Here is a 15514-nt window from a genome sequence, read left to right as displayed (position 1 = left end):
CCTTAAGTAGTGCGTGGAGATGTTCTAATTTAAATTTAAATGTTACAACATCAGGTTCAGCTTGTTGAGAAATTTTCCCTGAATCTGAAATTTCTCCCTCAGACAAAACCTCCCTCCTTCAGATTGGTGTGAGGGCATGTCAGAACAGTTATCATCAGCGTCCTCTTGCTCCTCAGTGTTTAAAACAGAGCAATCGCGCTTACTCTGATAAGTAGGCATTTTGGATAAAATGTTTGCAAAAGAATTATCCATTACAGCCGTTAATTGTTGCATGGTAATAAGTATTGGCGCACTAGATGTACTAGGGGCCTCTTGTGTGGGCAAAACTGGTGTAGACACAGAAGGGGATGATGCAGTACCATGCTTACTCCCCTCATTTGAGGAATCATCTTGGGCAATATCATTATCTATGGCATTATTGTCCCTACTTTGTTTGGACACTATGACACAATTATCACATATATTTAAATGGGGAGAAACCTTGGCTTTCATACATATAGAACATCGTTATCTGATGGTTCAGACATGTTAAACAGGCTTAAACTTGTCAACAAAGCATAAAAAACGTTTTACAATAAAACCGTTACTGTCACTTTAAATTTTAAACTGAACACACTTTATTACTGAATATGTGAAAAAGTATGAAGGAATTGTTCAAAATTCACCAAAATTTCACCACAGTATCTTAAAGCCTTAAAATTATTGCACACCAAATTTGAAAGTTTTAACCCTTAAAATAACGGAACCGGAGCCGTTTTTACATTTAACCCCTATACAGTCCCAGTTATCTGCTTTGCTGAGACCCAACCAAGCCCAGAGGGGAATACGATACCAAATGATGCCTTCTATAAGCTTTTTCAGTGGTTCTTAGCTCCTCACACATGCATCTGCATGCCTTGCTTTCCAAAAACAACTGCGCATTAGTGGCGCGAAAATGAGGCTCTGCCTATGACTAGAAAAGGCCCCCAGTGAAAAAGGTGTCCAATACAGTGCCTGCCGTTTTTTTAAAACAATCCAAGATTATAATAACTATTAATAGTCATAATCTGCCAAATATGCTTAGTAAAGTAATCGTTTTAGCCCAGAAAAATGTCTACCAGTTTTTTAAGCCCTAATGAAGCCCTTTATTCTTATACTAAACTAAGAAAATGGCTTACCGGTTCCCATAGGGAAAATGACAGCTTCCAGCATTACCAAGTCTTGTTAGAAATGTGTCATACCTCAAGCAGCAAAAGTCTGCTCACTGTTTCCCCCAACTGAAGTTAATTCATCTCAACAGTCCTGTGTGGAAACAGCCATCGATTTTAGTAACGGTTGCTAAAATCATTTTCCTCTTACAAACAGAAATCTTCATCTCTTTTCTGTTTCAGAGTAAATAGTACATACCAGCACTATTTTAAAATAAACTCTTGATTGAAGAATAAAACTACATTTAAACACCAAAAAAACTCTTAGCCATCTCCGTGGAGATGTTGCCTGTGCAACGGCAAAGAGAATGACTGGGGTAGGCGGAGACTGGGAGGGACTATATGGCCAGCTTTGCTGGGCTCTTTGCCATTTCCTGTTGGGGAGGAGAATATCCCACAAGTAAGGATGACGCCGTGGACCGGACACACCTATGTTGGAGAAATCTTTAGTAGCTTGTAAATAATACTTTAGAGCACGAACCACATCAAGATTGTGTAATAGACGTTCCTTCTTTGAAGAAGGATTAGGACACAATGACGGAACAACAATCTCCTGATTGATATTCTTATTAGATACCACCTTAGGTAAAAACCCAGGTTTGGTACGCAAAACTACCTTATCTGCATGGAAGATCAGATAAGGGGAATCACATTGTAAGGCAGATAACTCGGAAACTCTACGAGCCGAGGAAATAGCTACCAAAAATAGAACTTTCCAAGATAAAATGAATGGTTTTAAACCAAATTTAAACTCCATGGCGGAGCAACAGGTTTAAACACAGGCTTGATTCTAACTAAAGCCTGACAAAACGCCTGAACGTCTGGAACATCCGCCAGACGCTTGTGAAAAAGAATAGACAGAGCAGAAATCTGTCCCTTTAAGGAATTAGCTGACAATCCTTTTTCCAATCCTTCTTGGAGAAAAGATAATATCCTGGGAATCCTGACTTTACTCCATGAGTAACCCTTGGATTCACACCAATAAAGATATTTACGCCATATCTTATGATAGATTTTCCTGGTGACAGGCTTTCGTGCCTGAATTAAGGTATCAATGACTGACTCGGAGAAGCCACGCTTTGATAAAATCAAGCGTTCAATCTCCAGGCAGTCAGTCTCAGAGAAATTAGATTTGGATGGTTGAAAGGACCCTGAAGTAGAAGGTCCTGTCTCAGAGGCAGAGTCCATGGTGGAAGGGATGACATGTCCACCAGATCTGCATACCAAGTCCTGCGTGGCCATGCAGGTGCTATCAAAATCACCGATGCTCTCTCCTGCTTGATTTTGGCAATCAGACGAGGGAGCAGAGGAAACGGTGGAAACACATAAGCCAGGTTGAAAGACCAAGGCGCTGCTAGAGCATCTATCAGCGTCGCCTTGGGATCCCTGGACCTGGATCCGTAACAAGGAAGTTTGGCGTTCTGGCGAGACGCCATGAGATCCAGTTCTGGTTTGCCCCAACGATGAATCAATTGTGCAAACACCTCCTGATGGAGTTCCCACTCCCCCGGATGAAAAGTCTGACGACTTAGAAAATCCGCCTCCCAGTTCTCCACACCTGGGATATGGATAGCTGATAGGTGGCAAGAGTGAATCTCTGCCCAGCGAATTATCTTTGAGACTTCTAACATCGCTAGGGAACTCCTTGTTCCCCCTTGATGGTTGATATAAGCCACAGTCGTGATGTTGTCCGACTGAAATCTGAGAACCTCATTGTCGCTAGCTGAGGCCAAGCCTGAAGAGCATTGAATATTGCTCTTAGTTCCAGAATGTTTATTGGAAGGTGTGTCTCCTCCTGAGTCCACGATCCCTGAGCCTTCAGGGAGTTCGAGACTGCCCCCCAGCCTAGAAGGCTGGCATCTGTCGTTACAATTGTCCAATCTGGCCTGCGAAAGGTCATACCTTTGGACAGATGGACCCGAGATAGCCACCAGAGAAGAGAATTCCTGGTCTCTTGATCCAGATTTAGTAGAGGGGACAAATCTGTGTAATCCCCATTCCACTGACTGAGCATGCAGAGTTGCAGCGGTCTAAGATGTAGGCATGCGAACGGCACTATATCCATTGCCGCTACCATTAAGCCGATAACTTCCATACACTGAGCCACCGAAGGGCGAGAAGTGGAATAAAGAACACGGCAGGAATTTAGAAGTTTTGATAACCTGGACTCAGTCAGGTAAATCCTCATTTCTATAGAATCTATTAGAGTTCCCAGAAAGGAGACACTTGTGAGAGGGGATAGAGAACTCTTTTCTTCGTTCACCTTCCACCCATGCAACCTCAGAAATGCCAGAACTATGTCCGTATGAGACTTGGCAATTTGGAAATTTGACGCCTGTATCAGAATGTCATCTAAATAAGGGGCCACTGCTATGCCCCGCGGTCTTAGGGCCGCCAGAAGTGACCCCAGAACCTTCGTAAAGATTCTTGGGGCTGTAGCTAACCCAAAGGGAAGAGCTACAAACTGGTAATGCCTGTTCAGGAAGGCAAACCTGAGAAACCGATGATGATGATCTTTGTGTATCGGATTGTGAAGATAAGCATCCTTTAAATCCACTGTAGTCATGTATTGACCCTCCTGGATCATAGGTAGGATGGTACGAATAGTCTCCATCTTGAATGATGGGACTCTGAGGAATTTGTTTAAGATCTTGAGATCTAAAATTGGTCTGAAGGTTCCCTCTTTTTTGGGAACCACAAACAGATTTGAGTAAAATCCCTGTCCCTGTTCCTCCTTTGGAACTGGATGGATCACTCCCATAACTAAGAGGTCTTGAACACAGTGTAAGAATGCCTCTCTCTTTATCTGGTTTGCAGATAATTGTGAATGGTGAAATCTCCCTTTTGGAGGAAAAGCTCTGAAGTCCAGAAGATATCCCTGGGATACAATTTCCAACGCCCAGGGATCCTGGACATCTCTTGCCCAAGCCTGGGCGAAGAGCGAAAGTCTGCCCCCTACTAGATCCGTTACCGGATAGGGGGCCGATCCTTCATGCTGTCTTAGAGGCAGCAGGCTTTTTGGCCTGCTTACCTTTGTTCCAGGTCTGGTTAGGTCTCCAGACCGACTTGGACTGGGCAAAAGTTCCCTCTTGTTTTGCATTAGAGGAAGTTGATGCCGCACTCGCCTTGAAGTTTCGAAAGGCACGAAAATTAGTCTGTTTGGCCCTTGATTTGGACCTATCCTGAGGAAGGGCATGACCTTTTCCTCCAGTGATATCAGAAATGATCTCCTTCAAACCAGGCCCGAATAGGGTTTGCCCCTTGAAGGGAATGTTAAGCAGCTTAGACTTTGAAGTAACGTCAGCTGACCATGATTTAAGCCATAGCGCCCTGCGCGCCTGAATAGCAAAAACAGAATTCTTAGCCGTTAGTTTAGTCAAATGAACAATGGCATCAGAAACAAAAGAATTGGCTAGCTTAAGTGCTCTAAGCTTATCAAGTATGTCATCCAATGGAGTCTCTACCTGTAAAGCCTCTTCCAGAGACTCAAACCAGAAAGCCGCCGCAGCAGCAGTGACTGGGGCAATGCATGCAAGGGACTGTAGAATAAAACCTTGTTGAATAAACATTTTCTTAAGGTAACCCTCTAATTTTTTATCCATTGGATCTGAGAAAGCACAACTGTCATCGACAGGGATAGTAGTACGCTTAGCTAGGGTAGAAACTGCTCCCTCCACCATAAGTCCTGTGTGGCGGCATCTATCGGAAACATTTTCTTAAAAATAGGAGGGGGAGAGACCGGCACACCTGGTCTATCCCATTCCTTAGTGATAATTTCTGTAAACCTTTTAGGTATTGGAAAAACATCAGTGCACACCGGCACGGCATAGTATTTATCCAATCTACACAATTTCTCTGGCACTGCAATTGTATCAGTCATTCAGAGCAGCTAAAACCTCCCTGAGCAATATGCGGAGGTGTTCAAGCTTAAATTTAAATGTTGACATATCAGAATCAGGTTGAATCCTCTTCCCCGAGTCAGAAACATCACCCACAGAAAGAAGCTCTCCTTCCTCAGCTTCTGCATATTGTGAGGGAGTATCAGACATAGCTACTAAAGCGTCAGTATGCTCTGTATTTCTTCTAACTCCAGAGCTGTCTCGCTTTCCTCGTAACCCAGGTAGTCTGGATAATACCGCTGACAGTGTATTATCCATGACTGCCGCCATGTCTTGTAAAGTAAACGCTATGGGCGCACTAGATGTACTTGGCGCCATTTGAGCGGGAGTCAAAGGGTCTGACACGCGGGGCGAGTTAGTCGGCATAACTTCCCCCTCGTCAGATTCCTCTGGTGATAAATTTTTTAAAGACAGAATATGGTCTTTATTACTTAAAGTGAAATCAGTACATTTGGTACACATTCTAAGAGGGGGTTCCACCATGGCTTCTAAACATAATGAACAAGGAGTTTCCTCTATGTCAGACATGTTTAAACAGTCTAGCAATGAGACCAGCAAGCTTGGAAAACACTTTAAATCAAGTTAACAAGCAAAAAATAAAAACGGTACTGTGCCTTTAAGAAAAATAAAAAAGGTCAGAATTTGAAAAACAGTGAAAAAAAGCAGTAAATCAAATGAAATTTTTACAGTGTGTATAATAAGCTAACAGAGCATTGCACCCACTTGCAAATGGATGATTAACCCCTTAGTTCAAAAAACGGATAAAAAAAAAAAAACGATAGACGTTTTTTTAACAGTCACAACAAACTGCGACAGCTCTGCTGTGGCCCTACCTTTCCAAACAAACGACTTTGGAAAGCCTAAAAGCCCTTTAGAGAGGTCCTATAGCATTCAGGGGACTCCTGGAGGAAAGCTGGATGTCTCAGTCTGTAAAAGTTACTGCGCAATTAAGCGCTAAATTAGGCCCCTCCCACTCATGTCTAAACAGTGGAAAGCCTAAGAAAACTGTTTCTAGGCAAATTTAAGCCAGCCATGTGGAAAAAAAACTAGGCCCCAATAAAGTTTTATCACCAAAGCATATATAAAAACGTTTAAACACTTCCAGCAAACGTTTTATATGACAGGAATTGAAAATTTATAAGAGTATTACCTCTGAAAGTAAGCACGATACCAGTCACTATTAAATCACTGTAATCAGGCTTACCTTACATAAATCTGGTAACAGCAGCATTTTCTAGCATTTACATCTCTAGAAATTTTTTTAACTGCACATACCTCATAGCAGGATAACCTGCACGCCATTCCCCAGCTGAAGTTACCTCTCTCTTCAGTTATGTGTGAGAACAGCAATGGATCTTAGTTAAAACCTGCTAAGATCATTAGAGATCACAGGCAGATTCTTCTTCTATTTTCTGCCTGGGACAAAAATAGTACAACTCCGGTACCATTTAAAAATAAACTTTTGATTGAAGAAAAAAAAACAACTACGTTTCACAACTTCTCTCTTACTACTTCCATGCTTGTCGAGAGTTGCAAGAGAATGACTGGATATGGCAGTTAGGGGAGGAGCTATATAGACAGCTCTGCTGTGGGTGATCCTCTTGCAACTTCCTGTTGGGAAGGAGAATATCCCACAAGTAATGGATGATCCGTGGACTGGATACACCTTACAAGAGAAATTAAACTCATATCATGCCCAGGGAAACCATTGAAAAAAGGTCAAATGGTTACAAAAAAACATAATTTATGCTTACCTGATAAATTTATTTCTCTTGTAGTGTATCCAGTCCACGGATCATCCATTACTTATGGGATATTAACTCCTCCCCAACAGGAAGTGCAAGAGGATTCAACCAGCAGAGCTGCTATATAGCTCCTCCCCTAACTGCCATTACCAGTCATTCGACCGAAAACATGCAGAGAAAGGAAAACCATAGGGTACAGTGGTGACTGTAGTTTAATGGAAAAATTACCTGCCTTAAAGTGACAGGGCGGGCCGTGGACTGGATACACTACAAGAGAAATAAATTTATCAGGTAAGCATAAATTATGTTTTCTCTTGTTAAGTGTATCCAGTCCACGGATCATCCATTACTTATGGGATACCAATACCAAAGCTAAAGTACACGGATGACGGGAGGGACAGGCAGGCTCTTTATACGGAAGGAACCACTGCCTGAAGAACCTTTCTCCCAAAAACAGCCTCCGAAGAAGCAAAAGTGTCAAATTTGTAAAATTTGGAAAAAGTATGAAGAGAAGACCAAGTTTCAGCCTTGCAAATCTGTTCAACAGAAGCCTCATTCTTAAAGGCCCAAGTGGAAGCGACAGCTCTAGTAGAATGTGCTGTAATTCTTTCAGGAGGCTGCTGTCCAGCAGTCTCATAGGCTAACCGTATTATGCTATGAAGCCAAAAGGAGAGAGAGGTAGCCGAAGCTTTTTGACCTCTCCTCTGACCAGAATAAACGACAAACAGGGAAGACGTTTGTCGAAAATCCTTAGTTGCCTGTAGATAAAATTTCAGGGCACGGACTACATCTAGATTGTGTAGCAGACGTTCCTTTTTCGAAGAAGGATTAGGACACAAAGATGTAACCACAATCTCTTGATTGATATTCCTGTTAGTGACCACCTTAGGTAGGAACCCAGGTTTAGTACGCAGAACTACCTTGTCTGAATGAAAAATCAGATAAGGAGAATCACAATGTAAGGCAGATAACTCAGAGACTCTTCGAGCCGAGGAAATCGCCATTAAAAACAGAACTTTCCAAGATAACAACTTGATATCAATGGAATGAAGGGGTTCAAACGGAACCCCCTGTAAAACATTAAGAACTAAGTTCAAACTCCATGGTGGAGCAACAGTTTTAAACACAGGCTTGATCCTAGCTAAAGCCTGACAAAAAGCTTGAACGTCCGGAACTTCTGACAGACGTTTGTGTTAAAGAATGGACAGAGCTGAAATCTGTCCCTTTAAGGAACTAGCGGATAAACCCTTTTCTAAACCTTCTTGTAGAAAAGACAATATCCTCGGAATCCTAACCTTACTCCATGAGTAACTCTTGGATTCGCACCAATATAAGTATTTGCGCCATATCTTATGGTAAATCTTTCTGGTAACAGGCTTCCTAGCCTGTATTAAGGTATCAATAACTGACTCAGAAAAACCATATTTTGATAAAATCAAGCGTTCAATTTCCAAGCAGTCAGCTTCAGAGAAATTAGATTTTGATGTTTGAAGGGACCCTGGATCAGAAGGTCCTGTTTCAGAGGTAGCGACCAAGGTGGACAGGATGACATGTCCACTAGATCTGCATACCAAGTCCTGCGTGGCCATGCAGGCGCTATTAGAATCACTGATGCTCTCTCCTGTTTGATTCTGGCAATCAATCGAGGAAGCATCGGGAAGGGTGGAAACACATAAGCCATCCCGAAGGTCCAAGGTGCTGTCAAAGCATTTATCAGAACCGCTCCCGGATCCCTGGATCTGGACCCGTAACGAGGAAGCTTGGCGTTCTGTCGAGACGCCATGAGATCTATCTCTGGTTTGCCCCAACGTCGAAGTATTTGGGCAAAGACCTCCGGATGAAGTTCCCACTCCCCCGGATGAAAAGTCTGACGACTTAAGAAATCCGCCTCCCAGTTCTCCACTCCCGGGATGTGGATTGCTGACAGGTGGCAAGAGTGAGACTCTGCCCAGCGAATTATCTTTGATACTTCCATCATTGCTAGGGAGCTTCTTGTCCCTCCCTGATGGTTGATGTAAGCTACAGTCGTGATGTTGTCCGACTGAAACCTGATGAACCCCCGAGTTGTTAACTGGGGCCAAGCCAGAAGGGCATTGAGAACTGCTCTCAATTCCAGAATGTTTATTGGTAGGAGACTCTCCTCCTGATTCCATTGTCCCTGAGCCTTCAGAGAATTCCAGACAGCGCCCCAACCTAGTAGGCTGGCGTCTGTTACAATTGTCCAGTCCGGCCTGCTGAATGGCATCCCCCTGGACAGATGTGGCCGAGAAAGCCACCATAGAAGAGAATTTCTGGTCTCTTGATCCAGATTCAGAGTAGGGGACAAGTCTGAGTAATCCCCATTCCACTGACTTAGCATGCACAATTGCAGCGGTCTGAGATGTAGACGTGCAAAGGGTACTATGTCCATTGCTGCTACCATTAAGCCGATCACCTCCATGCATTGAGCTACTGACGGGTGTTGAATGGAATGAAGGACACGGCATGCATTTTGAAGCTTTGTTAACCTGTCTTCTGTCAGGTAAATCTTCATTTCTACAGAATCTATAAGAGTCCCCAAGAAGGGAACTCTTGTGAGTGGAAAGAGAGAACTCTTCTTTTCGTTCACCTTCCATCCATGCGACCTTAGAAATGCCAGTACTAACTCTGTATGAGACTTGGCAGTTTGAAAGCTTGAAGCTTGTATCAGAATGTCGTCTAGGTACGGAGCTACCGCAATTCCGCGCGGTCTTAGTACCGCCAGAAGAGCACCCAGAACCTTTGTGAAGATTCTCGGAGCCGTAGCCAATCCGAATGGAAGAGCTACAAACTGGTAATGCCTGTCTAGAAAGGCAAACCTTAGATACCGGTAATGATCTTTGTGAATCGGTATGTGAAGGTAAGCATCCTTTAAATCCACTGTGGTCATGTACTGACCCTTTTGGATCATGGGTAAAATTGTCCGAATAGTTTCCATTTTGAACGATGGAACTCTTAGGAATTTGTTTAGGATCTTTAAATCCAAGATTGGCCTGAAAGTTCCCTCTTTTTTGGGAACCACAAACAGATTTGAGTAAAACCCTTGTCCTTGTTCCGACCGCGGAACCGGATGGATCACTCCCATTAATAAAAGATCTTGTACGCAGCGTAGAAACGCCTCTTTCTTTATTTGGTTTGTTGACAACCTTGACAGATGAAATCTCCCTCTTGGGGGAGAGAATTTGAAGTCTAGAAGGTATCCCTGAGATATGATCTCTAACGCCCAGGGATCCTGGACATCTCTTGCCCAAGCCTGGGCGAAGAGAGAAAGTCTGCCCCCCACTAGATCAGTTCCCGGATCGGGGGCCCTCGATTCATGCTGTCTTAGGGGCAGCAGCAGTTTTCCTGGCCTGCTTGCCCTTGTTCCAGGACTGGTTAGGTCTCCAGCCTTGTCTGTAGCGAGCAACAGCTCCTTCCTGTTTTGGTGCAGAGGAAGTTGATGCTGCTCCTGCTTTGAAATTACGAAAGGAACGAAAATTAGACTGTCTAGCCTTAGGTTTGGCTCTGTCTTGAGGCAGGGCATGGCCTTTACCTCCTGTAATGTCAGCGATAATTTCTTTCAACCCGGGCCCGAATAAGGTCTGCCCTTTGAAAGGTATATTAAGCAATTTAGATTTAGAAGTAACGTCAGCTGACCAGGATTTTAGCCACAGTGCTCTGCGTGCCTGAATGGCGAATCCGGAATTCTTAGCCGTAAGTTTAGTTAAATGTACTACGGCATCTGAAATAAATGAGTTAGCCAACTTAAGGGCTTTAAGCTTGTGTGTAATCTCATCTAATGGAGCTGATTCAAGTGTCTCTTCCAGAGACTCAAACCAAAATGCTGCTGCAGCCGTGACAGGCGCAATGCATGCAAGAGGTTGCAATATAAAACCTTGTTGAACAAACATTTTCTTAAGGTAACCCTCTAACTTTTTATCCATTGGATCTGAAAAGGCACAGCTATCCTCCACCGGGATAGTGGTACGCTTAGCTAAAGTAGAAACTGCTCCCTCCACCTTAGGGACCGTTTGCCATAAGTCCCGTGTGGTGGCGTCTATTGGAAACATCTTTCTAAATATCGGAGGGGGTGAGAACGGCACACCGGGTCTATCCCACTCCTTAGTAACAATTTCAGTAAGTCTCTTAGGTATAGGAAAAACGTCAGTACTCGCCGGTACCGCAAAATATTTATCCAACCTACACATTTTCTCTGGTATTGCAACTGTGTTACAATCATTCAGAGCCGCTAACACCTCCATTAGTAATACACGGAGGTTTTCCAGCTTAAATTTAAAATTTGAAATATCTGAATCCAGTTTGTTTGGATCAGAACCGTCACCCGCAGAATGATGCTCTCCGTCCTCATGTTCTGCAAATTGTGACGCAGTGTCTGACATGGCCCTAATATTATCAGCGCACTCTGTTCTCACCCCAGAGTGATCACGCTTACCTCTTAGTTCTGGTAATTTAGCCAAAACTTCAGTCATAACAGTAGCCATATCCTGTAATGTGATTTGTAATGGCCGCCCAAATGTACTCGGCGCTACAATATCACGCACCTCCCGAGCGGGAGATGCAGGTACTGACACGTGAAGCGAGTTAGTCGGCATAACTCTCCCCTCGTTGTTTGGTGAAATATGTTCAATTTGTACAGATTGACTTTTATTTAAAGTAGCATCAATACAGTTAGTACATAAATTTCTATTGGGCTCCACTTTGGCTTTAGCACATATAGCACAGATATCTTCCTCTGAATCAGACATGTTTAACACACTAGCAAATAAACTAGCAACTTGGAAATACTTTTCAAGTAATTTACTCTAATATGAAAACGTACTGTGCCAATAAGAAGCACAGAAAAAGTTATGACAGTTGAAAATTAATAAACTGAAAAGTTATAGCATCAAATCTTTGTAAAAAACACAATTTTAGCAAAGGATTGCTCTCATTAGCAAAGGATAACTAACCCTGATAGCAGAAAAAAAAAAAAAAAAAAAAATACAGAAATAAACGTTTTTTTTTATCACAGTCAACTACAATCTCACAGCTCTGCTGTGAGTGATTACCTCCCTCAAAACAAGTTTTGAAGACCCCTGAGTTCTGTAGAGATGAACCGGATCATGCAGGGAAGACAATAAACTTCTGACTGAATTTTTTGATGCGTAGCAAAAGCACCAAAAAAGGCCCCTCCCCCTCACACATAACAGTGAGAGAGATCAGTAAACTGTCATAAATTAAATAAAACGACTGCCAAGTGGAAAAAAATAGTGCCCAAAACATTTTTTCACCCAGTACCTCAGAAAATTAAACGATTTTACATGCCAGCAAAAAACGTTTAACATTAATAAATTGAGTGTTATTAAAAAGCCTGTTGCTAGTCCCTGCAAATTAGGCTAAAGTTTTATCATACAGTATAATTCCAGTGAAGTGCCATTCCCCAGAATACTGAAGTGTAAAATATACATACATGACAGCCTGATACCAGTTGCTGCTACTGCATTTAAGGCTGAGTTTACATTATATCGGTATGGCAGAATTTTCTCATCAATTCCATTGTCAGAAAATAATAAGCTGCTACATACCTCTTTGCAGATTAATCTGCCCGCTGTCCCCTGATCTGAAGTTTACCTCTCCTCAGATGGCCGAGAAACAGCAATATGATCTTAACTACTCCGGCTAAAATCATAGAAAAACTCAGGTAGATTCTTCTTCAAATTCTACCAGAGAAGGAATAACACACTCCGGTGCTATTATAAAATAACAAACTTTTGATTGAAGGTATGAAACTAAGTATAATCACCACAGTCCTCTCACACATCCTATCTATTCGTTGGGTGCAAGAGAATGACTGGTAATGGCAGTTAGGGGAGGAGCTATATAGCAGCTCTGCTGGGTGAATCCTCTTGCACTTCCTGTTGGGGAGGAGTTAATATCCCATAAGTAATGGATGATCCGTGGACTGGATACACTTAACAAGAGAAAAGCAAGTATCTGCAAAGGAGATAAAATGAAGTAGAGTCGAATACAAATTTCTCCAGACAGACAGGCATGGAACATACAACTGGAGGAAATGCAGGACTGGTACACCGAAGAATAATGGATAGAGAAGGGCACACCACAAAAGGTAAAGATCCAGCATAACAGCACCCTGGTGTACCTTTCAATGGACACACTTTTTCCAATGGGAAACTATCATAGGAAAACATTACGTTTACTCCACATTACACAAATAGCAGGGAATATTTTCCTGGGTCTGAATTACAGGATCCATCAAGATGAAGGTAATGTAAAACTGTAAGTGCATGTTGTATCCTTGCAACACAAACTAGCTCTTCTGAACGAACACAATATTACTTAAAATAGTTATGAACTTCAGGTTTGAGAGCAACTTCGCACACCATAATACCAATCATCAAATAGGTGGAGAAAGAACTAAAGCCAGCATTGGAGTTTATAAAACTATAAGCATATATAGCATGTATAGAGAGTTGTAGTAGTATAAATATCCATATTCCTGAATCAAAACTTGCAGTTGTACTTGCTGCCTGAGGTTGCAACACAATTGAAATGCCAATTAAATGTGTGTGTGGGGGGACAAGTATAACAAACAATTGCAAGGAGGGTAAATACTTATAAACTCTGGATTTTTCTATTTTGTTTCTTTAGTTATTTTTACTATTATGCATCCACATTACTAAATTAAATCTGCTTTCATTACACATAATATATTGCTGCAATACATTACAAAAATGAGCAAACCTCGATTATGGGTACATACTTTTAACAGGAATTCCAAAAGCTCCTTGTGTGACTTTGTCACAGACGTTACTGAATGATCAGACCACGTTACCTAAAAAGAAAAACACCAAAGAAAACAAGATTAATCATTCCCATACTATTAAATTATTTATGCTTACCTGATAAATGTATTTATTTTTGGATATGGTGAGTCCAGGGCTTGACTAATTACTGTTGGGAATATCACTACTGGCCAGGAGGAGGAGGCAAAGAGCACCACAGTTAAACTGCTAAGTATCACTCCCTTACCCACAACCCCCAGGCATTTGACCAAAGGGAAATGGAGAAAAAAGGAGTAACAAGGAGTAGAGGTGCCTGAGGTTATAGTCAAAAAGAACAACTGTCTTAAAATAAAGGGTGGGGCCGTGGACTCATATACGGAAAGAAAAGAAATTTATCAGGTAAGCATACATTTTGTTTTTCTTTCCTAAGATATGGTGAGTCCACGGCTTGAGTAATTACTGTTGGGAACCAATACCCAAGCAAGAGGACACTGATAAATAGGGAGGGACAAGACAGGTAGTCCTAAACAGAAGGCACCAGCGCTTGAAGAACCTTTCTTCCAAAAGAAGCCTCAGCCGAGGCGAAAGCATCAAATTTGGAAAAAGTAAAAGTAGAGAAGACCAAGTTGTAGCCTTGCAAATTTGTTCCACAGAAGCATCATTTTTGAAAGCCCAAGAGGAAACAGCTCTTGTGGAATGAGTCGTAATTCTCTCAGGAGGCTGCTGTCCAGCATTCTTATAAGCCAAACAAATTATACTTTGTAACCATAAAGGGTAGTAGCAGTAGCTTTCTGACCTTTACCTTTCCCAGAGAAACAGACAAAGAGGGCAGAGGACTGGCGAAAATCATTAGTCGCCTGTAAGTAGAATTTAAGAGCACGTACAACATCCAAATTGTGTAACAAATGTTCTTTGGAAGGAGGAGGATTAGGACACAGAGAGGGAACAACAATATCCTAATTTATATTTTTATTAGAAATAACCTTAGGAAGGAAACCAAACTTAGTACGAAGAACCGCCTTATCGGCATCAAAAATAAGATAAGGGGGATAACACTGCAGAGCTGAGAGTTCTGAAACTCTTCGAGCAGAAGAGATGGCAACAAGAAACAAAACCTTCCAAGATAACAACTTAATGTCTATGAAATGCAACTGCTCAAACAGAGCCAGCTGTAAAACTTTAAGAACAAGTTTAAGGCTCCAAGGAGGAGCAACAGACTTAAGACAGACCTGATTTTGACCAAGGCCTGACAAAAAGATTGCGCATCTGGCACATCTACAAAACGTTTATGTAGTAAAACTGATGAAGCAGAAATCTGACCCTTCAGGGTACTGACTAACAATCCCTTCTCCAGGCCTTCCTGAAGAAAAGATAAAATTCTAGGAATTATAATTCTACTCCAAGAGTAGCCCTTGGATTCACACCAATAAAGATATTTACGCCATATCTTATGGTAAATCTTTCTAGTAACAGGCTTTTGAGCCTCAATCATGGTCTCAATGACCGACTCAGAAAAACCATGCCTAGACAGAATTAAGTGTTCAATCTCAAAGGAGTCAGCTTCAGAGAAACGAGATTTGGATAAAGGAAGGGACCCTGAATCAGGAGGTCCTTCCTCAGAGGTAGTCTCCAAGGTGGGAGAGATGACATCTCCACTAGGTCTGCAAATCAAATCCTGCAAGCCACGCAGGGGCTATTAGAATCACAGACGTCCTCTCCTGTTTGATACGAGCAATGACTCGTGGAAGGAGAGCAAACGGAGGAAACCGGTATGCCAACCTGAAAACCCAAGAAACCCGCCAAAGCATCTATCAGAACGGCCTGTGGATCTATTGACCTTGAACCGCACCTTGGAAGCTTGGCGTTCTGACAGGACGCCATTA

At 42.3% G+C, this 15514-nt stretch overlaps 1 protein-coding gene across 4 annotated transcripts in view; it reads right to left on the bottom strand.

Moving 5' to 3' along the window:
* Positions 1–15514, bottom strand: part of ZCCHC2 (zinc finger CCHC-type containing 2) — a 228741-nt gene that overhangs the window by 104672 nt on the left and 108555 nt on the right. For all 4 annotated transcript variants that reach the window (XM_053714634.1, XM_053714637.1, XM_053714636.1 and 1 more), the window contains exon 4: positions 13610–13681. In XM_053714634.1, coding sequence (XP_053570609.1) covers positions 13610–13681 — 72 coding nt within the window. The remainder of the gene's footprint in view (positions 1–13609; positions 13682–15514) is intronic.

The sequence above is a fragment of the Bombina bombina genome, chromosome 5 (genome assembly GCF_027579735.1).
Source record: "Bombina bombina isolate aBomBom1 chromosome 5, aBomBom1.pri, whole genome shotgun sequence".
NCBI classification, from domain to species: Eukaryota; Metazoa; Chordata; class Amphibia; order Anura; family Bombinatoridae; genus Bombina; species Bombina bombina.
The sequence above is the reverse complement of the archived record's forward strand: the minus strand, read 5'-3'. Positions and strand labels throughout refer to the sequence as shown.